We start from the raw sequence: 22,884 nt of genomic DNA, 5'->3' as shown, positions 1-22,884 counted from the left end.
ACAATATATCATAATAAACTTGAAAATACTTCACATTTTATACTACCAACCTATTATGATTATTTTGACAAATTTCCTTCTAAACAAGAAAAGGAAAACAAGCTGTAAGCAAATGTTTACGGAAACATAGTGCCAGTTTGTTCCAATAACTCTGATGGAAGAACCGTGTTGGCTCTTCTTCTTTGCAAATTATATATACGAGGGTCGGTACCTCTGACGTCTGATTGATAAGCGAACCCCCCTTATCTTAATAATATTTAATGCACGGCAAGGCGAAGCGTGGCGAGGCCGAGGCGAAAAGTGTTGTCACCAAGGGGGAAGGGTGTAAAATCGGGGGCCCAGCGGCTTTGGGGGGCTGGGGGCATAGTTTGTGTATAGTGAAAATGAAATTGAAAATAATACAAAACGCTTTGTCGGTCATTAGCTTTGAGTGGACGCCGCCACCGCCGCTCTTCGCCGCTTTCGAGTATTTTTTGGGGATCGTCGCGTCATTTGCTCGCTCGGCTTGGGTTTGGGTTTGGGTTCGGTTCGGTTCGGTTTGGTTTTGATTATGTCAAAGCGAAAAAGCCGCCAAACATGTGGCCACTGCCTGCATGGGTGTGTGTGTATGTGCTTTGAGAAAAGCGGCCTGGGAAACTTTTTGGGGAAGACCCCACCAAAGTGGAAATTCCGAATTATTCGGCAGAGTCAGAAATGCTGTTGTGGGGAAGGGGAACCCATAAATATATTCAGATTCCTTACTTCTTAGGGAAAATATATTTTATAAGAATTAATACCTAAGTAACAATGTATTTAAAAAATAATCAGCATTTAAAGTGCACTAATTTTTTAATAAGAGTCTCTGATCTGACATTTATTTTCCACTCACTTAAATATACGATTTTTAAAGCAAAAAGAAGGCATTCCGACAGTCCACTGTAGCCAGCCACATATGGAAATGATCAGTATTTAATGATTTTCCATTTTATTTCACTAAAGTGGAATGGCAGGCGCTTTCAGGGAAGGAGATAAAACAAAGGCGGCTAACAAACAGAAACCAGCAAACCAAGCCAACTGACAACAAAGCGAACTATGGATACCCGTAGTATCTGTGTGTGAATCTGGCAGTATGTGGGGGCATTTGGGTGTCTCCACCGCTTTTTGTGTGTGCGTGTCAACGGCACACACACACTTTCCGCTTTTGAAGTGGCTTTTAATTGATAAAAAGCAAAAAAACGAGAAAAAATAGGAGCAGGGTATAAACCGTAGCGAGCGACAACAAAAAATGGGCATTACACATACGCCGTGGTGGCTGTGCCGGAAAATTGAGAGCTGATAGCAGCAGGAAAAGCGGAAAAAGCAGCAGCTCCTCCACCAGCGACAACGACATTGATATTAATTCCCACGCTGTTGATGCGAGAGTGCTGGCTCCTCTGGACGGGATTTATTTTCGGGGTCTGTCCCCCAACTCCCCATGGCCACCCCGCCCATCCACCTAGTTAAATGATAAAAACGTGTTGCAGTGGAAAAGTGGGGCTTGCGGGCGAGATACTTTAAAATGCAAAAGCTCCGCAACAACAGAAGCTAAGTGCTTTTGGGAATGAGAATAGATAATGGATGGCTTGCAGCTCCATGATGGCAGCTTGGAAGAGGAAAATTCACTGGGAATTGTTTGCCAGCTAGTCATAGTCCATGGCTAAATATTCCAGAAAATTAGTTTGCCAGTTTAAGACCTAGCTTAAATTTCGTTTTAAAACTGTATAACTCCGAGATTCGTATTTCTTTCCCATAAATACATTTATTTCTAACCCAATAGCATCGTACAATTTCAAAGACCTTCAAAGAACCAACCGAAAATCCAGTCTTATTTAATTTGTGACTTCAAACGCCGCTTCAAAGGGAACTTATCAAAGGAAAAGCATAATTCTCTTAGCTCCATGGCCAAAAGCTCCTTCCACAGTTTTCCCACTCTCTCAGCCCTGAAAATAAAATAGAAACCCATTTCCCTCAATCGTCTGCCGCAGACAAAAATTAAACTGTTATGTTGCCGGCATTTGCCAATTTATAGAAAATTTTCAATTGTGATTATTGATTATTCATTTCCTCCGTCGACCGAAGGCCTCAGCTTTTCAGGTTCCAGTTCCAACTTTATTTTCAGCTCGGCGTGGCGCACCTACATTTCGGTTTGGGATTGCTTAACCCCCGCTGCCCCGCCGTCCCAATTCCTCCTCCGCCAGCCAGGGGTTAAGTTGAGTCGTCTGTGGAGCCGACATCATCATCGTCGAATGGGAAATTGGACTGCAGAATTTTCGTATTGGAATTGCCGGGATTGTGCTGTGTTCTACAATAGTTTTTCTACCACTCTACCATTCTCCGTTTCGGTTATTGTCGGGATTGGATTGGTATTGTATCGGGAACGGGCTTGGGGTAATCATAACGGGTCGCTTGTTAACATGCTACATTAAATTTTTATCAAGAGCCATGGCAACAGCAATCGTGGCGCACATCTACAGTCTGCCCATCCCATCCCACAGCTTACATAAATATCATAAATATCCAAAATAATGATGTTGTTTGTTGTTGTTGTACTCTCGATTATTATGATTATTGTGGAACGGCTGCAATGTAGCATGATTAACACAATCCCGGTGGATAGCTCAAGCCCCAGAGACGAGGGGTCAGGGGAAACAATCAGCCCGAATAGAACCTAAAAGCATTGAACTGGGCTTTCCCCACTCTCGTTTTCCCCCTTCCCCAAGTCGCTCACATACATTACAAATAATCATAATAACAATGGACCCTCATTGCCTGTAAAGATTTTTGGTACCGCCGACCAACTGGGAAAATTCGTTGGGGAAGTGAAGAGGGTTTCGTTGTTATGGTTGCCGTTGTGGGTGTGGTCAGAGCGGCATAAAAAAGCGTTGAATTACAACATGAAAAATGCCCAAGGCAAGTACTTAAAGTCTGAAAAAAATGGAGGGATAGTTGTTCATTATCCGAGGTTTAAGAAGTGTTAATTTGGAGAAAGTATGCTACTTGGTCAGGCGATACGAGACCTACTATTGAAGAATTTATGGATACTGTAAGGATCTGAATAAATAAATTATTCATGCTTGTTAAATAACCAAAATATATCTTCTAAAACACTGAAGAACCCTCTTAAGAACTTTGTCCAAAGACAAACTTCCAACCTTCAAGCGATCATATATCAAAGTTTCCCATTACCGCAAAGTATCTATGGAAACCTCGTTAGGAGTTCGGTCCGTTGTATCGAGTAAATATAGCCATATAAATTATTTTCATGATTTATATAATATTTATTGCACAAAACGAAGACCATAACAATAAACATAATGACAGGACAAACAACAACAAACAAGCAAACAACTCGCGCACGTACACATGCGGATACTTTAATGTATTTACGAAGTTGAAGTTCGCCTGACTGACGAAAAGTTTTAATCGCTTGGGGGAGGGGCTTGGTGGCGGAGGGTGAACTCTTATCCATTTCGGGCTTTATCATACATTCAACTCGCTGTCGGCCGTACAACGTCATAAATTTGTAGCGCCAATTAATCACTTTTCCAGCGGCAGGGACCCAGGGGCTGCGAGGGCAAAGTTTTCGTTTGACTGCATTGCAGTGCAGTCTATTGAATAATTGATGATGCATCTTGCAGATACATTAAAAACGAGCGTACTCGAAAGCCCACATAAATATATGTGTATTTTTGTGGATATAAAATGCCAACAAACTGTCAATTCCAATTCATTAAAGACTCTGTGAGACGTGTGGGAAAAAACGGCACCGACTGCGGCAGCAACAAGTTGAGCTACAGATACAGAGCACGCAGAGATACGGATGCGGAAAGCCAGCATAAAAGTATCTAGGGTAATGAGAGAACATTTCAAAAAGGGACCGCTGCGTGTCTGTGAATTAATGAAGGGACGAAGGTACGAAGGAACGGGACCCTCGCATCAAGATGATAAAAAACTCTTATCAAACAGAAGCCCAACAATTTTTATTGCTTTGACAAATGCCAAGAGGACCGCTGATGCTGATGATATACATATCCATTCTTTTTTCGGAGAATTTTAAGTGTTATTTATGTTTGTACAGTTAATTTGCATCCCATTGATGTCGGACCCGAAAGGGTTTCATAGCGGTCCAAGAAAGGTCTCGAAAGATATTTTATGCGTACATAATTAATACTTGGTGCGGGCGTTTCAGGGCCTAAGCGGAAATGCGGTCCTAAAAATTCCCCGAACGCCCTCCCCGTCCCTCGCAGCACATTCCATTGGGCATTGTTCGCCGTAAGCTGGCATTAAATTTTCATGGTTTAAACAGCGGCTGCGGCTCGAAATAGGCTTAGGTTTCGGTTTCGACCACTATTTGCTACCTCTTCTTCTGATTTTCCCGCCCATTCTCCGCGTTTTCCTCCTCCGCGGATGGGGCTGCGGCTGCCGCTTCGTTTTCATCATCGGAGAAACGTTTTTCACTTGAATTTCTGTCGGCGGCCATATAATTAAGGTGCACACGGCAAAATATGAGTGCAACGCAACACTTTGTGGCCAGGGCTCGAAGGAACAAGGGACAGAGAACCTGCAATTTGCCCTGGCCGGGACTCTCGGTCTCGGAATCGCTGGAGTCACCAGTCAGTCGGGGATTCAGGCTGTAAGTTTCCCCGATGCGGCCACGATGCTCATTAAAAAGCCACATATATATAGGGAAGCACAGGGGAAAATGTATGAGCTGCAAAGAAGTTTGATAGTAAAAATAATAGTTTTAATAATCTAAAAATCATATATTCTGGGTAACAGTGCAGCTTCATAACTGATCTAGTCGATAATGAAGGTTCCATTATTTAGTTTTTATATTCTCATGATATCAGACTGATTTGGAATTTGGAACGTGACGTCAAATGTGAGCAGAGTTCGTCACCTTACTCTACAATTTTCAAAAATAAATATTTATTGTCTTACGCCAAGAGCTGTGTTATTTACCTCTGCTTTAATTTAACCATCGAATTTTTACAGGAATAGTTTTAGTAGATGTCAGCAACTTTCTGCTTAAGGACTTTTGAAAAATATTGATTTTCGGAAAAAAAAACATTCAAAAAATGAAACGATTTACCGATTAACCTTACCCTATTCACCCTATATAATTTCAGGGGTCACTTATTTATTTTTTAAAAGTTAATGAATCAATATTTTTGTTTTATTAAAAATCATGTATGAATATTATGTTTACTTTTTCTCCGTGTGTACGCATAAAACCTGACCAACAAATTGAAGCTGCTGGGTTAACGGGGAGTAACTGAGGGGAGCCGTGCCCCAAAAGTGCTACAGTTAATGGGCAGCAAACAGTCCCGGGTCCTCGACGTCGTGTCTGTGTTAATTTGATATGCTGCAGGCTGCCCAAGAAGGTAACCGAGTGGGCGGAGGGGAGGGGCCGACAGGAAGCGGGAAGGAGCCATCTGTCAGTCGGAGTTATGGCAAATGCTCTCTAGATTGCGTTACTTCTGCCCTCTTTTGATGAATTTTGTTTGTAGATAATTTAAAAGGGAATTTTTAATAAACACAGCTTGAAACTTTAAGTACCCTCTGCTTTAATGGTGTGCAAAAACATTAGGAGAACTAAATTATGTATTGAAGGGCAACAGCAAATGGAATTCTAAAATAAGTTCAATGTTTCTAGACAAATAAAACTAAAAATATCTCATTTCCACTGAACCAAAATGCACAAATCGATATTTGTTTTCGTAATAATTTTCCTTGGTGAATACTTTCTATTATATAATAAACTATATATGAAAATTCCGTCCCATTCACTATTTTTCCCCATATACATTACCTTTCCTAATAATATCTGAAAGTCCAAGGAACAACTTTCCACGCCGCCTCGTAATCAGATATCTGTTTTGGCCCTACACCAACTGCTCGCCGAGCATTTAATGCAATTTATTTAATTAGTTTTCGTAGGAAGTTGGCCTGTCTTTTCGTTTTGCTGTCGAGCAGGGTATTATGTGTCTGTTTCTGCCGCTGGATATACATTTCCGGGCTACGCAATCGCGACAGACACCCTACACCGGCACCCCCTTCGAAAATAGTCAAAAAATTCCACAAGCAAGAAAGCGCTCATAATTCACTTCACAGGCGACTGGGAATAACAAGGTTTTGACGTTTATGAATTGATCATTATGCAAAATGATGATTTGTGGCGTTCAAATTACAAATTTGTTACATATTCTTTTCCCTGCCCACCTTCTCCACTGGGGTTCCTGCCTCGAAATGTTGCGCCAATTTCAGCCAACCACAAATCATTTTTTCGACTCTTATATACACATCTGTATATGTACGGATCGGTTTATCTGGCCCCCATCGCTGGTCTGTGCGTTATAAAAAATTGACTTTTTGCAAAACGATAAACGAGAAATATGGCAGAGTAGGATGGAGGGAGGTACGCATATTTACGCATAATTTGTGTGGCCCCCATTCCGATAATAAAAATAGGGTACCCGAGGATGCCAAAAATATGCATAAAATGGTGGGGGAGGGGGAAAGGCCAGGGGATCAGAGAAAATGCAATTTTTCCTAGTGTTCGAGGTGCTCCTTGAGGTGCTATAAAAAGATGAACGGGGAAGTCTCAACTCGTAATGAATGAAAACAGCTGAACAGACTTAAACTATCTGGGATACTTTGGATTAGAGAATTTATGTGCAGTCGCAGGGGAAAAAAAAGGGAGTCTGGACTTATAAGGTCTTAATAGTTGATATTATAAAGAAGTACCAACATATAATTACAATTTTTAAGTTTTGGAAAGTCACAAATAGTTATATTATATAGTCATCTCTAATTCGCTTTAATGTCAAACATTTGTAAAATGTTTGTATCTATTGAATGTATCTCATTGGTACAACATTCTTGTGCCCCATATAGATGCCACCATTTGCATTCCGAGCAACCTTTCCCACTTCCTCCAGCGATCTCCGTGAAATACTTCAGATAATACCCATACATCAACTGTCGGTCTGAACCCTCTTTTATCAGAGATCTAGCGTATTTCTGCCACGAATATTTGGCCGCTTACTCATCCAGCGTTTCATTCAAACTGCCAGGCAAAACATTTGCCTAATTATCCGCTTCAGAGGCCAAAGATACAGAACCGGCTCAGGGCTAAGCCGAAACGGAGTTCCTGGAAAACCTGACACATTGTTAGCAGCTATAAAAACGTCAAGGAGATCCATGGTCGGATAGGCAGGACACATGGCGAGCACAGTCTCAGTCTTTTCAGGGATTTTCATGGCAGGCAGAACAGCATGACACATGCACGGCAACAAAACTACGATTTCGATTGCAGCTAATGATGGCAGCGGAGCGTCGTGTGTGTCTTTAGGAGATTCCTCCGCATCCCACTCCAATGGCAATTGATTTTAATTTCCATATGTGTGTGTCCCCCAGCAGCTGCACTGAGGAAAGGAAAGGCCAATTTTAGATGGATTGTTATTTTTTTATAAGCAATACGTAAAGAGACATGATTTTTGTATTACATTATTTCTGAGACCTTGTATATATGAAACAAAAGTTTTTTATGTTATGTGAAAAGACAATAATAAATATTATAATAAAAATAAACTGCAGAATATCACTAAAATTAGCTAAGGGTCTATACTTAGAAAACTTATATACATGTATAAGAAAGATTGTTCTTGATTTGATTAGGAGCAAGTAACAAAGGAATTTTTAAATTTTATAAAATTATTTTAAAGTCCTTATAGGTGATACAGAAATATTTTTTAGAGTAAATGGAAAGCAAATATAAAATATTATAAGACAAAATGTGGAAGAATATTTTTTAGTTTATCTAAATGGAAGTATATCTATACATAATGTTTTAATAATCTTCGGATCTCTTATATTATAATATATATATATCACAAATTTTTCTCAGTGCATGTGAGTGTGTGTGTGGCGGTTGTTAAAACTTCCGCTGCAGCCTCAGTCGAAGAATAAACCGCATCCACAGCTGCTCCAAAATGCGGCGCCGACGATTTTGTGCCCGTTCCTATCTTGTCCCCCCTCTCGAATGTTACCCTACTGCTGGTCGGATCCTGCTTCTTCTCCCTTCCACCGCCATTAGCTCTTCTTCTATGCACTTCCGTTCCGCAGACACATACGTGGACAAAGTGACCCAACTGATGGGCAGGTGTTGCCGTTATGCCGGCATTTTGTGGTCCCGAGTGCGGTTGAAATCGGATGGCAGGGGCATCTGCATCTGTTCCAGGGAACCGCCATGGGTGTGGTCCCTGCGATAAAGGCGAGCTACATTTTAATTCCAAGTGGAAGGCCCGATTTAGCCGATTCCAGATACCGTAAGTGCCCGGCCGTCATTAGAGCGGGATGCTGTGGTGCGGTTCTCCGAAGTGATTGTCTTTCTTCTTTCTTCAAAAGACCTCATTGTGATTGATTGATTGATGAGGCAGCAGTCTGTAACTGGAGTTCAGAGTGATTAAGAAAGAGATTATAGGGAACGACACAATGAGGCATGTCCAGGGAGTAGGGAAAGTCTTTGGGTATTGTCTATATAGTTGTGGGAACACGAATTGGTTTTCATTGTGGTTAGGAAAGAAAGGCTAAGCCGGCATTGATTGACAAGATTGAGTGGGTTAAAAAAGTGGTCTACAGCTGGTTGGCTAACAAGGTTTAATTGAAAGTAAAATCTACAAAGTGACTAGTCCAATCTGAAGATAATTTTTTGATTTACAGATTATCTTAAAGTTATACCTAATCTATACATCTATACATCTATACCATAAATTGTAAGGACATAAATTGAAATACCAGTTTCTTATACAAAATTTGAACCTTTGTCTGGATGAAGGTTCTCCTCAACAATAATATTTTCCCATGAGAAAAAAGGAGTGCAGAACAAGGGTTCCGCTTAGTTATCCTTATCCTTTGCACCCGAAATTTGCATATAGCAAAAACTATCCTATGTGGATCTTGCGCATCTCCCTCCACTCCTTTTCTACTGTCATTCACCACTTGCCGGCTGTCGTTTGTAGAATTTATGACTTGCTGTCAATGAAATGCCACCCAAAGCGCTCCGTTCTGCCATTGTTGACACCACACGCAGATACAGATACTTGCACAGTTACGGATACAGGGACAGGGACAGATACGCCCAAGACAAAGGAGCTGGCAATTGAGCGATGTTGTCGCATTGTTGCACATATTTAGCAGCCATTTTCAATTTCATTTGTGCCACAATTTAAAATGCAAAACACAGGCGAGGATGTCGGGACTTTGGCATGGGACATTGGGGGACTTTGACAAATGCCGCTGCCACTTGGCCTAGGTGCTAATGGTTCGCCGGTGGTCTGTTGTCCGGAATGGCCGGACTGCCAGCTCCCTCCGAGGTCGGCTTATTGAAATTGATGAGCGGCCAAGTACGTGGCAGCTTAGCTTAAAGCCACCCCGACCCCCGAAACCCAACCCCATCTACCATCTCCGAGTTTCGGACGACCCTGGGCCTATAAGCGCAACTCAGTCTGACTTTGACATTGATTGATTGCTCTGGCAGTGTAATTTATATGATTGTATTAGGGGAGTTCGCGGGGCCTTCGCTTCTCCACACTTTGTTATTAATAGTTGCCGCCGCCGCTGGTTGTTGTTTCACCAACAAATTCTGCTGAAAATGATTTTCGTTTATAAAATATGCTCGGGCAATTCATTTTTAATGGTTCGCCATGCACTTTAGAGCTCTGGAGCAGCGAGAGTTTAGCCACCTAGATCGGGTCCCAAATCCACACGAGAGTGGGAGATTTGGGGCGAGAGCTGCTGAAAAATTGATGGCAAGTGTTTCCGGGTGATAAGGCAAACCAGGCATACTCTTTTTGTCAGGGGAGCTTACGGATAAATTGGGGATTATTAAATAATAGCTATTAAGCGAGCTTGAAGAGATAAGTTTAAAATTCTGATAGAATTTTGAATTGATCTATTAAATATTCCTTTTTATAAGTAATAGTTTTTAATGTCAAATTTATTTTATTTTATTCTACCCTAAATAGCCAGCATTCCTGCAATTTTTGGGCATACCCTTTTCGGAGCCCTGCTGAAAAATATTTCCCAATAGAATTCCATCGAGCTGTGAGTATTTTGCACAAATTTGATACGCAAAATATGTTGCAGCAACAGGAAAGGTTCCGGTGGGGGAAGTAGTTTCTATATGGGATAACCAGTCACGTACTGTGGAAAAGCCACGGACAAGTGCAGCGAGCACCGCCCCCTTTTCCGCCCCTTTTCTGCCCCGGGAACCAAGCAATTTTGTTTTGGTTTTCTGGAAAAAATTCGCATTTTATTTATGGCGTACGTTTAGCAGCGAAAAGGTGGCGAAGGGAATTCAAGTTGATTTTCAATTTCGGCAGCTGCTTTAAAAAGTGGCGCTCCCAAATGGTTGTGTTTATTTTTTTAGCTGTTTTGGCATTTTGTTTTTTTAGTGTGCCTTTTTTTGGTTAGTGCAGCACTAACTTCATTAGGCATGGAGAGACGTCGGAGTCTTGAACTTCTGCAGCTGCCCCGGGCGAAAGTTTAATGTCTTTTCTGGCTAATTGAGTAGCCGGCACCGGCAACTCGAGAAGGATGGATATGGGGAGAAATAGGGGGACGGATAGACCGACTTATAGACGGACCAAGCGAACCGCACATAAAAAGACCCTGCCAAGTCATGCATCTAATTATGGGCAGCAAAAAGGCTGAGTAAAACGAACGTCGAAACTATTTACTGCAGTGGGGTTTCGGGATGGAGGTGTGTTCGGTTCTTGGGAGGGGATTATGGGGTGGTATTGGGGGTACATGTGCTCCGGTATGGCTGCTTAAGGGCAATTAACTGTTACTTACGTTGCCATTTTCCAAGCAATTAAAAACGCGGAGAGCTAGCGGACCAGGAAAGCCATTAAAGCTGGTGTTTTTTCTGTTAGCCATTAGTCTGCGATTAGAAGGGATTGTCCTGTGTGTAATTTACGTAAGCCATTCTAACTCACGCGAATCTCACTTCGTTAATAAACCAATCACGCTACAGTGACTTTATAGCTGAGTGATTTATCATCCATCTTCCTCTGTTCTTATACCCTATGTCTGACTATTTGAATTAGAAATCGATCACCTGGGCCATCCATCAACAGTCGCTTTCACCCATCCTTGGCTGATTAGCTGTTGACTTCCCACGGGGATTCTCTGGCCAACTCAGGCGTTCTCTTAATTAAGCTAATCAGGCCAGAGACCAGCTTTAGTTACTTGCGCTGCGGCTTAAACTGTTAACTTAAGCTGGCCTCAGCTGATGGTGGCCCTAAGCCGCTTCATTGAATTAAGCCAACTGCAGGAATAAGACCCCCTCCCCGAAGGGCACCTCTATAAGCCACCTGTAAGTACGGGGAGTACGGGGGAGGGGAAGCTCTGGGCGCCATCTGGCATCCGCAGAGCGCCAATAAAATTATACACCAATGTCTCTATCGGACTATCTGCCCTGCTCTTTTATATTTCTTTGCCTGGCTCATGGTTTTTTTTCCTTCTTTGGAGTGGTCCATTCCCAATGCGGTTTTTTATGTGGCTCCCGCTCTATCTGTAACTACTTCCAAGCTGTTGCCAGCAATTAAACTTTGTGTCTGCCGTTCTATAGTATCTTTCTAGCGTTTCTTTGGCCCCTTTTAAACTGCCAGGGCCATAAAGCGAAATTAAAGCTGGGTGTTTAGGAATCGGAGTTCGAGTTCGAGGCCAATCCATGGCTCTGATATTTCCGTGCACTTAAACACTTAACGCCTTTGTTTATACACTTGAGTGCACTCGCCTCGTCGCCTTTTGATGTGGTGTGAAAAGTCGTCGTCGATGGCACAAACACTCACTCGCCCCTAAGCTCACTCGCATTTCCCTCATATTTTCCTCTGCCTTTCCTTTTTAAATCCCAAAAACGTATCCGCAGAGCACAGTACTCATAAGTGTTCAGCTAAATGGAAAAACATTTCTTTTAAGCGCTGACAAAACAATAAAATAAAAGACGCTTATGCTCTGGAGGGCATTTCGATGCCGTCTCTCGATTGCGTTTGTGATTCCGTCTCCGATTCCGATTCCTGGCCCCCTATAATGAAGGTATTTGGGATTGTCTAAAGTAGTAGGAAGTGTTTTCCGTTTTGGTGTGAAAATTGCCGGCGAAGATTTCCGTTAAGACAGCGGACAGCCATTTTGGAAGGTAGGGGAAATGGGAATTGGAAGGCGAAGGGCCTTGGCCAATTTGGGGGAAGCCATTTTCAGCACAAACAAAAAGCTATAGAGATAGGTTTTCCTAAGGGTCGAAGGAAGGAGGATCCGTGCATGTGTGCTGCGTAATCTGGGGAGGAATAGGGGTCCCAACAGGAAGGTAAACGGAAGCGGAAGGATGTTCAGGTGACAAAGATGTCGGTGCCAATGTGTGCGGAGGGAAAACAAAAGACCCGAGCGGAAAAATACGTGCTAGGAAATGGAAAACGTCTTGTTGATGTAGATTTACTATGCCAATAAGCAGTTTAGACAGGGCAATAAAGGAAAATTAAATGGGAACTGATAAAGATTTCAATGTACTTAGATAAAAGGGGCGGAAGTAAAAGGAATCATTATCAACTAATGGGAAATAAAACTAATATGGAGAATACAAAATATGTTATCATTACTTGATATACTTATTTTCTTTTATTCTTAAAGATCTTTAAGGAAAACCTCCTCACTACTTTGGTCGCCTCTGCCAACTTAACCCCTGTTTTCCCACCAAGAAACTGGGTCAATTCAATGCCGTTTGCGTGGCATTTACATTTGTGTTAGCCCATCTCAACCAATTCTGGTTATTTCCCACCTTAACGTTAGATTTCTTGTTCTTCTGCGACAGCAGTTGGGCCGAAAGTGAAATGCCAATGTAGCCCAATTATGCCATGTCTCATCCCCTCACCCTCTTCCTGACACCCCTCAGCCGACTTAACCGAAAGGTAACTGCCAACTGCTAACAATGCAAGGCCTACAAACGACGCCACTCCCCTAAACGTATATGTCCTGTAGTATATACTTATATATATTTTTGCTTATTTCGCCTTTTGGTGGTTATCTTTGCCATGGCAGCAACATCTCCACTTTCCCCCCCACCCCCCTGCTCTGGGCAACAGCTGTCAACCAGGTTACGTGTGTGAAAGTCGTTGGGGGTGGGGGTGTAGGCATAAATTTAGCCCACTCTCCGGCCCTCACCTAAAATTGCGAAAAACAGAAAAACACCAAAACCGAAATGACAACGCCACACAGGGAAAAATAATGCCATACTTGCTCGATTTTGATAGAGAGTATCTCGAAAAATACCTTTTATTGGGTGGTAAGACAAAAGCATTTATTGATATGGTCTATTCTGATGGAAGAACTTTTTCCTGTGCACGGAGGTCATCTCACACGTACACACTTACATCCATATATGCCATACATGTATCCGCACAGTACCCTAATTCGATTTCAAAGCACACAGAATTAAGGCAACTCCGGAGGCCTTTTGTTCTATGCCATGGATTGGTTTTAGCCAGCATGGAAAGCTATTGAAAAACCAGGCCTGGTGTGGGGAAGCCGACAAGAAAAGAAACGAAAGACAAAAGACAAACACAGCAGAAATGGAGACTCATCCACAGGGATACGTGCCTGGCATTTGCCAAGCTGGATTAATTTCATTTCACCAAAAAAAAATGAAAAGAAAAGAAAACACACAAAAGACTCAGTGGGGAAGCCTCTCGGATAACCCTCAACTCCCCGATAATGGCAGCATTAATTTGAATTGCATAATTTGTGTTGTGCAGAAAGCAGAGACGAAGAAATTAAGTCAATGGCCCAACAAAATATAAATATCGATTAGGGGACGAGCTGCAAATGACGGGGAAAATAACTCTCCGCCAACCCATTTAATTGGGAAAATTTAACACGTACGGCGCATTTGTATTCATTCTCGGTCCGCGACGTCTCATGTCGCTGGGAAATTGGATTAAAGACGTTAAAGACTCTTGGCCCTGTTGTCAGCGCTGTCTCCTCGCAACTGTAAATTACATTTCATATTAGCGGAGTGGCGGAGGAGCCCTGCCAAGAAGTTGGGGACTCGAGCAGCCTCCCCGAGACTTCCCGTACAGAGTGCAAAAAACAAAACGAACTTTGTTAGTATGCCATAATCGTATGGCGACGAGGCCTTATTTATAGCATTAACGCATATTAGGCCTAATGGGCATAACATACGATGGCGGACAGGGAGGGGCTCCAAATAGGGGGCGTAAATCCTTATAAACGTTATGAAAAAAGAGTATAATCAGGAGTTATTCAAGTGAGAAGGATGTCAAATGCAGGGATGGAATGACAACTAAGACGAAAGTCTTTCTAGAAAGGCTTTCCAAAAAATATATCTAAACAAGTATTGAAAGAAAACCTGATATAATAGTATTTATAAGTACAATATAGTGTCACATTTTTAGTATTTTTAAAAGTTAAATACCTGCCTAACCTAAAGATGTTATGTGATTGGAAATATCAGGATGAAAGGAAGTTCAATCACCAATGATAACTAGGGGATACATGAAAGCAAGCCAATCTGTAAGCTAGTTCCATTACAAAGGAAACCCTTATAGATGCACTGAGCCGTAATTCATCCAGCAAAATAACAAAACCTTTTCTAACCCAAACATAATCCAGTACCATCCTCTCGGGGGATTCCCCGAGCCCTCGGCATATCTCAATGTTTACATGTCAACTCCATCACGTTCTAGTTGATTAAATAAACTGATTGATAGCATGCCTGATTGATGCCTTCATCGGGCCGTCATCCCCCACATCGTTGGCATTTTTTCATCATAACTCCCCCGACTAATGCAACCCTTTTTCTCTTTTCTTGCAGGTGTGTACCGAACCAACTTCAAATCAAAGAAGGCAACCCTTAAGGCCTCGTAAGCTGTCAATATTCTTTTTTTCTGGCTTTGGGGTGTGTTGTACTTTTCACGCTTTGACAAACGGGGGAATCTCAGCTGGAGAGAACTTAGCTTGGGAATATTTAAGCATTATAATCGCATTAGAGCGATAAGTGACCAAAATCGATAGGCAGTCAGCAGTTTTGGCTATTTAGTTTCAGTTCCCGCCAAGCGAAAAAATCACCGAGGGTGACTTTTGACAGCCCCCGAAAAGAAGCCCGAAACCAAGTCACGTATGTACGTTGGTTTAAAGCAACCCTTAGACCCCACGCCCAGTCTCAACTTTACCACTCCAGTGAAATAAAACCGGCTTAAACGCCCCCAAATTAGAAGAGCTCGAAGGCAGCCCAGACAGCCAGGAAATATGAAGAGAGCAGGGGATTGCTATCGCCGGATTGCAGGCGGCCGTTTGCTGCAGCGGAAGCAACCCCAAAAACCGGGAATGGTAGCACTTGGCGAAGTATACGAATGGAGTACCCCGATAGGAAAAGTTACAGAGAGAGGAAATTACAGATCATAAAAATATTAGTTACTTTTTACTTTCAAATTCAATTACTATTAATATTTAAATATTCTTCAATTTAATTAAAACATCCCTAACATGGTTTCACATTTTTACGACGTCTTCAGATATCTTTTCTTTTTTCCAACATTGCTGAAACTACCCCTTAGTACTCTCCCAGTGCATGCCGCAGTTCCTTTCCTTCGACCGCTCGGAGTTACCCGCCTTCGGGAGTTTCTTTTCGAATTTCACAGTTTATTGTCTGCTGATGATACAATGCATCAAATAATGAAAAGGGTTCCAGGAAATGCGCCACAATTAAGCCAGGGATTTCCACACACTCCGCCCAGTCCGTCAGGCCATCAGTCCATCGGAAACACCACCGATGCGCCACCCCCGTGGGATAGACGCCCCAAGGCATTTGAAAAACTTTTTCCTTCACACTCTCAAGTTGCCATTTCCTTTCTTTTCACAGTCTTCCTCTATTTTTTCGCCATACAAAGTGCAAACAAAATTTATTTTCCATTTAGTTTTATAAAGCGCAAACAACATACAACAAGAGAGAAGAAAATGCGAGGAACAAGAAAAACATTGGTGGGCAACATAAAAAATGTAGGGGAAACAAGGAAAGCAGCTAAGGGCAAAGCCAAACAAAGTTCAATCAAGTTAACTTTGTTGCCAAAGCGAGAGGAAGTGGGAGGGATGTGGGGATGTGGGCGGGAAAAGTTCAAAGCAGCTTCGGACTTTTGACTGAAAGTCGTGGCCGATTTGACCAGGACACTCCGCACTCCAAAACCTGGCCAACCATCCTGGCTTAAGTGTATTTAAAAAAGTTTTCCTTTTTTCGGTTCCCTCCGTTTTTTTTCTCTCTTGCCAGTACTTTATCACTAGGATCTGGGCAACCGCATTCCCCTATTTTTTGGCCCAATGTTCCCCCAATTTTCAATCAGGCTTAAAGTCGGAGCTTTAAGTTTGACTTTGGCCGGGGGTAGATATGATTAGCCCTGGGTCAGAATGTTTAAGTACTCTGTTTAGTGAGTGCAAATTTGGTTGAGTTTTTGTCACGTTTTGTGATTTTGGAGATGTAGGGGAAAAGTGGATAAGCAAGCAGACGTTTAAAATGGGGAAAACTAACTTTGGTAGTACAGAAGTTTAGTCATGAGACAAGTTTAAAGGATAAAATGTTTAAGGTTCCTGATTCCCAAGTGAAGAAGTATTGCTGGTAATTTCCAAATTAGAGAAAATAATTGCGAATGCTATAATTAAAATGAGTTTTAGTTGGTATTATATTGGACAACGTATTTTCTTTCATTAGGTTATTATAGTGCTTGCATTATTGGGTATTTTTTAAAGGAAAAGAATCAGAAATCTTTAATAAATTCGTAACTAACTGCTCAAAACTTAGCCAACGAAACCTTCATAAAGTCTCCTCCGACCCGGAAACCTTGGCCAAACAGTTCCAAAGAGTGGGCTCCATCATCAACCTCTTTTGAAACAGGCCCAAGTGTAACATCAAGTATGTGAGATATTTGAAAACTGCAACAGCTGCTGGCGAGCATCCTCAAAAGGCCTTGGGTCAGTGAAGTATCTTTTAAAGCAAAGTCTTGGGGAAACAATTCGCAATCACCACGGACTCGGCTTCCGCTCCACCTAACCCAGAATGGACTTGGCTAAAGTTTTCCCCCTTTTTTCCTACTTCACTTTTTGTAATGACCCGGGACACGCCCAGAAAGTAGGTCAAGCTATATGCCAATAAGGCATGGACGTGGAAATGGACATGGGCCTAGGAAATGAGTATTTGCATAGAACTTTGGCGCGTTTTTGCGGCCTGTGTACGAGGGCAATTAAATGGTTTCTCGGCGAGTGGAACAAGAAAATCAATTACAGAACCCCACTTGAGAACGGTGAGGAGCCAAATGACTTCCGCCCAAGATGTTGTGGCCGTCGTTCTCCGTCCGCTTAATTGCCGGCCCGCAGAGTCTGGGGAACTCCTAAAACGGAAATCATGTTGTGGCCAGTGCTCTGGGATGGCCGGCGACAGCAGTTGTAACTCATAAATATAATGACAAATCAGAAAAAATTCAAGAGCCAGCTGGACAGCAATCAAAAGCTGATGAAGAGCCTCTCCTTTCTTCTGGGCCCTTCTTCCACTGCTGAGTCAGGAAAATAATGGAAAACAATTTGGACCCTGTGTGTGCCGGGGCAGATGAAAGAGGAACGGAACGGAAAGGAGCGGAAAAGGACTGGTCAGACCATGGAGATGAAAGAAAAGCCAGCAATAACAATTGAATTTTCAAATGCTGCTTATTGTTTTTCCAGCTCCGCAGCCAAAGACGATGAAGAAATTGGCCCGACCGAACCCCTTGTTAAAATGCAATCAAATTGTAGCCGAGAATGCTGCACGGGGAGCAGGGTTTCCGTTCGAGTTTGAGTTTGAGCTGGGGGCCCAAAGCCAAACCACAAATATTTGCCGGCCAGGCCAAAAGCCAGTTTAATTTTGGCCTCAAGCGGGGAGGGTCAGCGACAACAACAAACTGCAGTGCTCCATAAAAGAATAACAGAATTAAATAAGCCGAGGCTATTAGACGAAGCCTAGATGCTCTATGGGTTTTGTAAGATAATATAATATAATATATATTGATATAATACAATAATCATAAGAGAGTTGTTCACCTACAAATGATTATAGTTCAAATTACTTAACTTATATTTTTAAAAGTGTTTTATAACAATTATTCCAAGGAATTCCAAGGAATCTTAAAGCTACAAATTCCCGTAAGTTGTCAACCAAGAGCATCATCTCCGTGGAACTTGTTTCCACTCCATAATTGATAGACCCCTCAAGTGCCAGGGTATAACGAGTAACAAGCCTCAACTTTTTGGCATTCACTCGAGTGCAACGTGGCACGGAGCCTGGCTGCAAGTTTTGGGCTGCCTCTTGGCTACTGGTTCTTTTTTGCCGACAAGCCGCAAAAAGAGGAGAAGTGGAAAAAAGCTAACAAAAAGAAAACCTCCAGCGGCCAAACGGTAGCCCCTTGTCAGAGCCCACATATGATTCTGACTGCGATCCCCGATCCCTGAATTCCCCCTTTTCCACAGTCGAATCTCAGTCTCGCATGTGCGGCTGCCAAGTTCCAAGTACGTAAATCTGGAGGCTTTTTGTTCCTTCCCTCCGTCGCTTTTTTATTTTTTAAATATGCTACGTGCAGCGACAACCGACAAACTCGACTGGAGAACGTGCTGCGTGCGGAGTATTTGTTGTTTGAAACTCGAAAAAAAGGCTACAGAAGAAACAAAAAGTTGCCAAGAAGTTGCCGACAACGATGTCGGTTGACTTTGTCATATGAAAAGTAAACAAACGACAGGCAAAAGGCAGCAAAATTCAGGCCCACACAGACCAGGCCAAGTCGAGTCAAGTCAACTGGGTCCGAAGAGGCGAGAGGGAGGCAAATCATGGTGGGAAAAGAGGGAGCCAGGGGCGTGGGCCAAGGGGATGGGATAACCTACAAGCAGGTCAGCATCTTGGCGGGAAAAATGGCAAAAGTCGCTAAGGATATTAGAACTTAATCATGTTATGTGCTCAGACATCAAGGAAAGTCCTACCTCACATTTATTCTTTATATTTTAAAAGGATTTATAGGACATGTATTTTGATTTTACGATAAATCATACTTTGTATTGTTATAGGGTATGAGGCAATTGAAAATTAGAGTGCAGAGCTTGTTTACTTGATCCTGAAACCCCTTTCTCGTACTTCCCACCACCACCCCTGCTCCCTTTCAACTTTGTCACATAGTTCAGGACACTCAACGAAACTTCACATTAACTCTCGCGAACGTCGCACACGTCTGAACTTCTCAGACCCAAGGATCCCACTTAAGCCCTCCGGCTCAAGATTGTTTGTGGCACTGACGAAAAATAGTTAATTATAGTGGCAAGTGGCTTACGAAGAATGGCGACAATTCCCAGAGCCAGGGCAATAAAACTATTTTATGACCAAAAGTTTCGCATTCACAGAAGCCCCAAAAAAAACTTGATTTAATAAAAGTTTCTTGTTTGCTTAAAGAATATTAATAATATATGGGACTGGGAAAACGACTGGATGCAATCAGCTTATGCAAATCCTTGTTGATTTTAAAATAATGAAATCGTCCTGGCCAGTACATGAATAATCCACAAACGTTGGACTGGGCAAACATCCTTGGCACACCGTGGCGTATACGCAATTCCTGTTATTGTGCGCCTGGCCGGCGTAATGTAATTGCAATCGAAAGACAAAGCCAAAGTCGTGTGCCTGGGAAATGCGCATATTTTCATTAAATATTTAGCCAAATGGTCGCCAGTCTCGTTCTTTTTTCCCTGCGAGGGAAAGGGCTGCGGGCGAATCCAATATCCATTCTCGACTTTATGTGCAGAAACTTAATTTGCCGCCGTTTGCACAAAAATTGCTCGCATTTTGGCTGTGTGTCTGTCTGTTTGTGTTTGAGGTAATTGTGCAAACAAATTGTGGCGGAGGGGCCGCCCACAGTTGGCCCACCAAAGTGGCAGAAGCTCACAATCAAAGGCGGGGGCGGGCCAGAAACACTGAATTTGTCGCCCATGCCAAGGCGACGACTTCGTTCTTGGCGCAGCAGCTATAAAAACACCATAAACAGCATGAAATTATGTGAAATACTTCACCAAAGTCAAACGAAAAGCGGGGGAACTATTTTTGAGAGTCTAGGAATTCCACTAGGGTTTCAAATTAAGTTGGAAGTCAATAAAAGATGCAAAGGGGTGCCTGAATAGTTCTAATAAAATCTTTATTTTATGTCTTCATTTATAAATAAAAGCTGAAAAATGTACACACTTGATTAAAGGTTAACCTTAAAGTTAAATGTATGAAACAACTACTTTATTCCATTAAAAAAATGTAGTTGTCCTGAATAAAACCACATTATTTCTCTAGAATAATTCCAAATTACTACATATCTTCAGAAGACCAGAAAAACAGATGTGATTGAACCGAGAAGTATACAAAACACAAACCGAAAAAGAGAATCCGAGAGATACGCAGAGAGCGTGTGCGTTGAAATATCTAGGCCGCATGCACTTGAGGTGCATTTTTCCGCCAGAAGATACAGCCAAGAAATTACTGAATGAGTTGGCCGGCTGCGTGGGCAATCGAGCTGTTGGCTGTTGTTCCTGGCGGGTCTTTTCTGTTTTTGTTTCATCCGCTGCTCTCCAAGAAGCCGAAAATGAATTAACAATTTATGCGCGTGACGCATTCTGGGCTCTCAAAGTCAAAGCCGAGACAACAACGAAGGCAAACAAAAACAAAATATAAATCTTCAAAGCATTCCTCTTGGCAAAAAAGTAAAAACAAAACAGAAGCAGCGGGCGAATTGTTGTTTTTAGCCAGCTAACTTGAAGTTAGATAAAAGGAGGCGGTAGGGGAAGGGGCAGGGGGTGGGGACTTGGCCAAGTAGTTGGCAGATAAAAGCCGCTATAAAAACTGTCAAATAAACATCAAAGCGGATGCGCAACGCTTGACATGCTAAAATATACTTTATAGTCATGCGTGGCTCTGTGAGATTGGGATGAGAATGTATCTGAATTCGTATCTGTGAGATGTATCTGGCGTCTATCAGTGTGTGGGTCCGTTTAATGGCTTGTCGGAGGTGCCAGATATAAAGGGGGTTGCCCTGTATGCTATGTAGGGTGTTCGCCAATGCTAAAGTAATAGCACATGGCATAACATAACATAAAAACATTGATGGCTGCAAATGATAGAGAGCCCGCCAGGGGCGGCGACCGGAGGGGGTGATGATTGATGTTCTTATTGAAATATGATAGAAAATAATATTCTACGTGGCGATGAATAATGTTTGGCAGATGAAGTGGAAGTGAAGTGTGGCAAGAGCAAATAATGGAGAAGAGAAAAATAATTTTTGAATTTATGTATCATGAATCGTTATAAATAAACAATTTTAGTCCTATTAAACTGATCATTTAAAGTAATTATTTACTTTACTATCACATCAATTACGGAATCCCGTTTACGTGCCTTTTAATTGGTCATATTATCTTGCTAATTGAACAATATGTACGTAAGTTTTTATAAGTTACTCAAGCAAAAGTATTTATTTTAAGGCATATTCAACTCTGTTTGTGTAATCTAATAATCTAGTTTATAATGTTTCAATTATACAATTTAATAGATAATATTTATAACTATTTTTTTGACTCTTAAGTTTCTTATGTTTCTCATTTAAGGTTGGCCCTTCTTTTCATTTTATCTCCGTTTTATAAGGTATTTCATTATTTAAATTGAAATTTCCCAAAGGACCTTAGGCATACAAATATATTCCTCCTTCCTCTGACAAATAATGTCAAAACCATTTTCAATTTTCACACCGAAATTACAGATCGTATGTGTTGCTTGGGGGAACACCAAAAATATTCCAAGCCCCCCTCTGAGCCACGCCACTGCCCGCGGCTACGCATGGTGGCCTCCCCAGAACCCACAAATACCCCTCCCCCGACCATTGGCACATTAGAAAACGTGACAAAAATTTCATATTGATGTCTTCTTCTGGAAGATGGGGGAAATCTTCCCCATTTTCCCCCATGCGTTGTGTTTTTTGATGATGCTGCTAAAGGCAATACATAAAATTTTCACACAACCAGAACGATGTCGGAGAGGAGGACAAAGTGTGAATTAGGCGCAAAAGTTGAAAGAAGCATAATAATTCAGTTCTGTGTATATATTTTATTATTATAACACTACGAAGGCTTTTGAAGTGCCTTCTCGTGCGAGTTCGAGTGTGAATCATGGCGAAGGGAACACAATGGAAGAGTATATAATAATCACTTTTCAAGTATTTTGTCGAGTTTCTGTTCGAGTGCATATGTCAGTGGCAGAAAACGAGAGTTTCGGCCGAAACACGCCTCAAGTTCGTAATTTGTACAATTTTATTGTCTCTCCAGCGAGGCGCATTGTGCGTAAATTTCTTGGTAAATTATTTATACAAATTTTATCTCTTATCTCGCATTTGGCATTGCAGGTGGTCGTAAAAGAAGCCGCCTTGTAATAATAAAGCGCATAAAACTTGAGATGTTGTCTCGGTCTCACTCAGCTGGCTGTCTGTCCATCTCCGTCTGGCTGTCGTGTGTCGCGCAATTTTTACATGACCATAAAAAGGGCCAAGAGTCAACAGCTACACAAAGTCAACACCAAAAACAACCCAGTACGACACTAAAAACAAAACAAAAAGCGGCACAATAATTTACGTAAATGCCTAGGCATATGCGATATGTGATATTCGAGGGTTTTTCGGTGCCAGTTTGGGCAGAAGTGGGGGCTACGGAAACCGTGAGCGACAGCTTTGGGTCTTGAGTTTGGGGCAAAAACGTTGAAGTCTT

At 42.0% G+C, this 22,884-nt stretch overlaps 2 protein-coding genes and 1 long non-coding RNA gene across 4 annotated transcripts in view; 2 read left to right on the top strand and 1 right to left on the bottom strand.

Moving 5' to 3' along the window:
- Positions 1-22,884, top strand: part of nkd (naked cuticle) — a 44,475-nt gene that overhangs the window by 5,190 nt on the left and 16,401 nt on the right. The gene's annotated exons all lie outside the window — the stretch shown is intronic.
- Positions 7,911-8,652, bottom strand: LOC118877523 (uncharacterized). Its single transcript, XM_070996513.1, has 2 exons — positions 8,348-8,652; positions 7,911-8,282 (listed from the first exon to the last, which is right to left on the bottom strand). Exons 1-2 carry the CDS (start codon positions 8,432-8,434, stop codon positions 7,911-7,913), a joined length of 459 nt encoding a protein of 152 aa, XP_070852614.1. The 5' UTR covers positions 8,435-8,652.
- LOC136116932 (uncharacterized) lies at positions 21,810-22,735 on the top strand. The gene is made up of 2 exons (XR_010654037.2): positions 21,810-22,460; positions 22,527-22,735. It is a non-coding gene; the product is annotated as an uncharacterized lncRNA (long non-coding RNA).

Source organism: Drosophila suzukii, chromosome 3, assembly GCF_043229965.1.
Source record: "Drosophila suzukii chromosome 3, CBGP_Dsuzu_IsoJpt1.0, whole genome shotgun sequence".
NCBI lineage: Eukaryota > Metazoa > Arthropoda > Insecta > Diptera > Drosophilidae > Drosophila > Drosophila suzukii.
The sequence above is the reverse complement of the archived record's forward strand: the minus strand, read 5'-3'. Positions and strand labels throughout refer to the sequence as shown.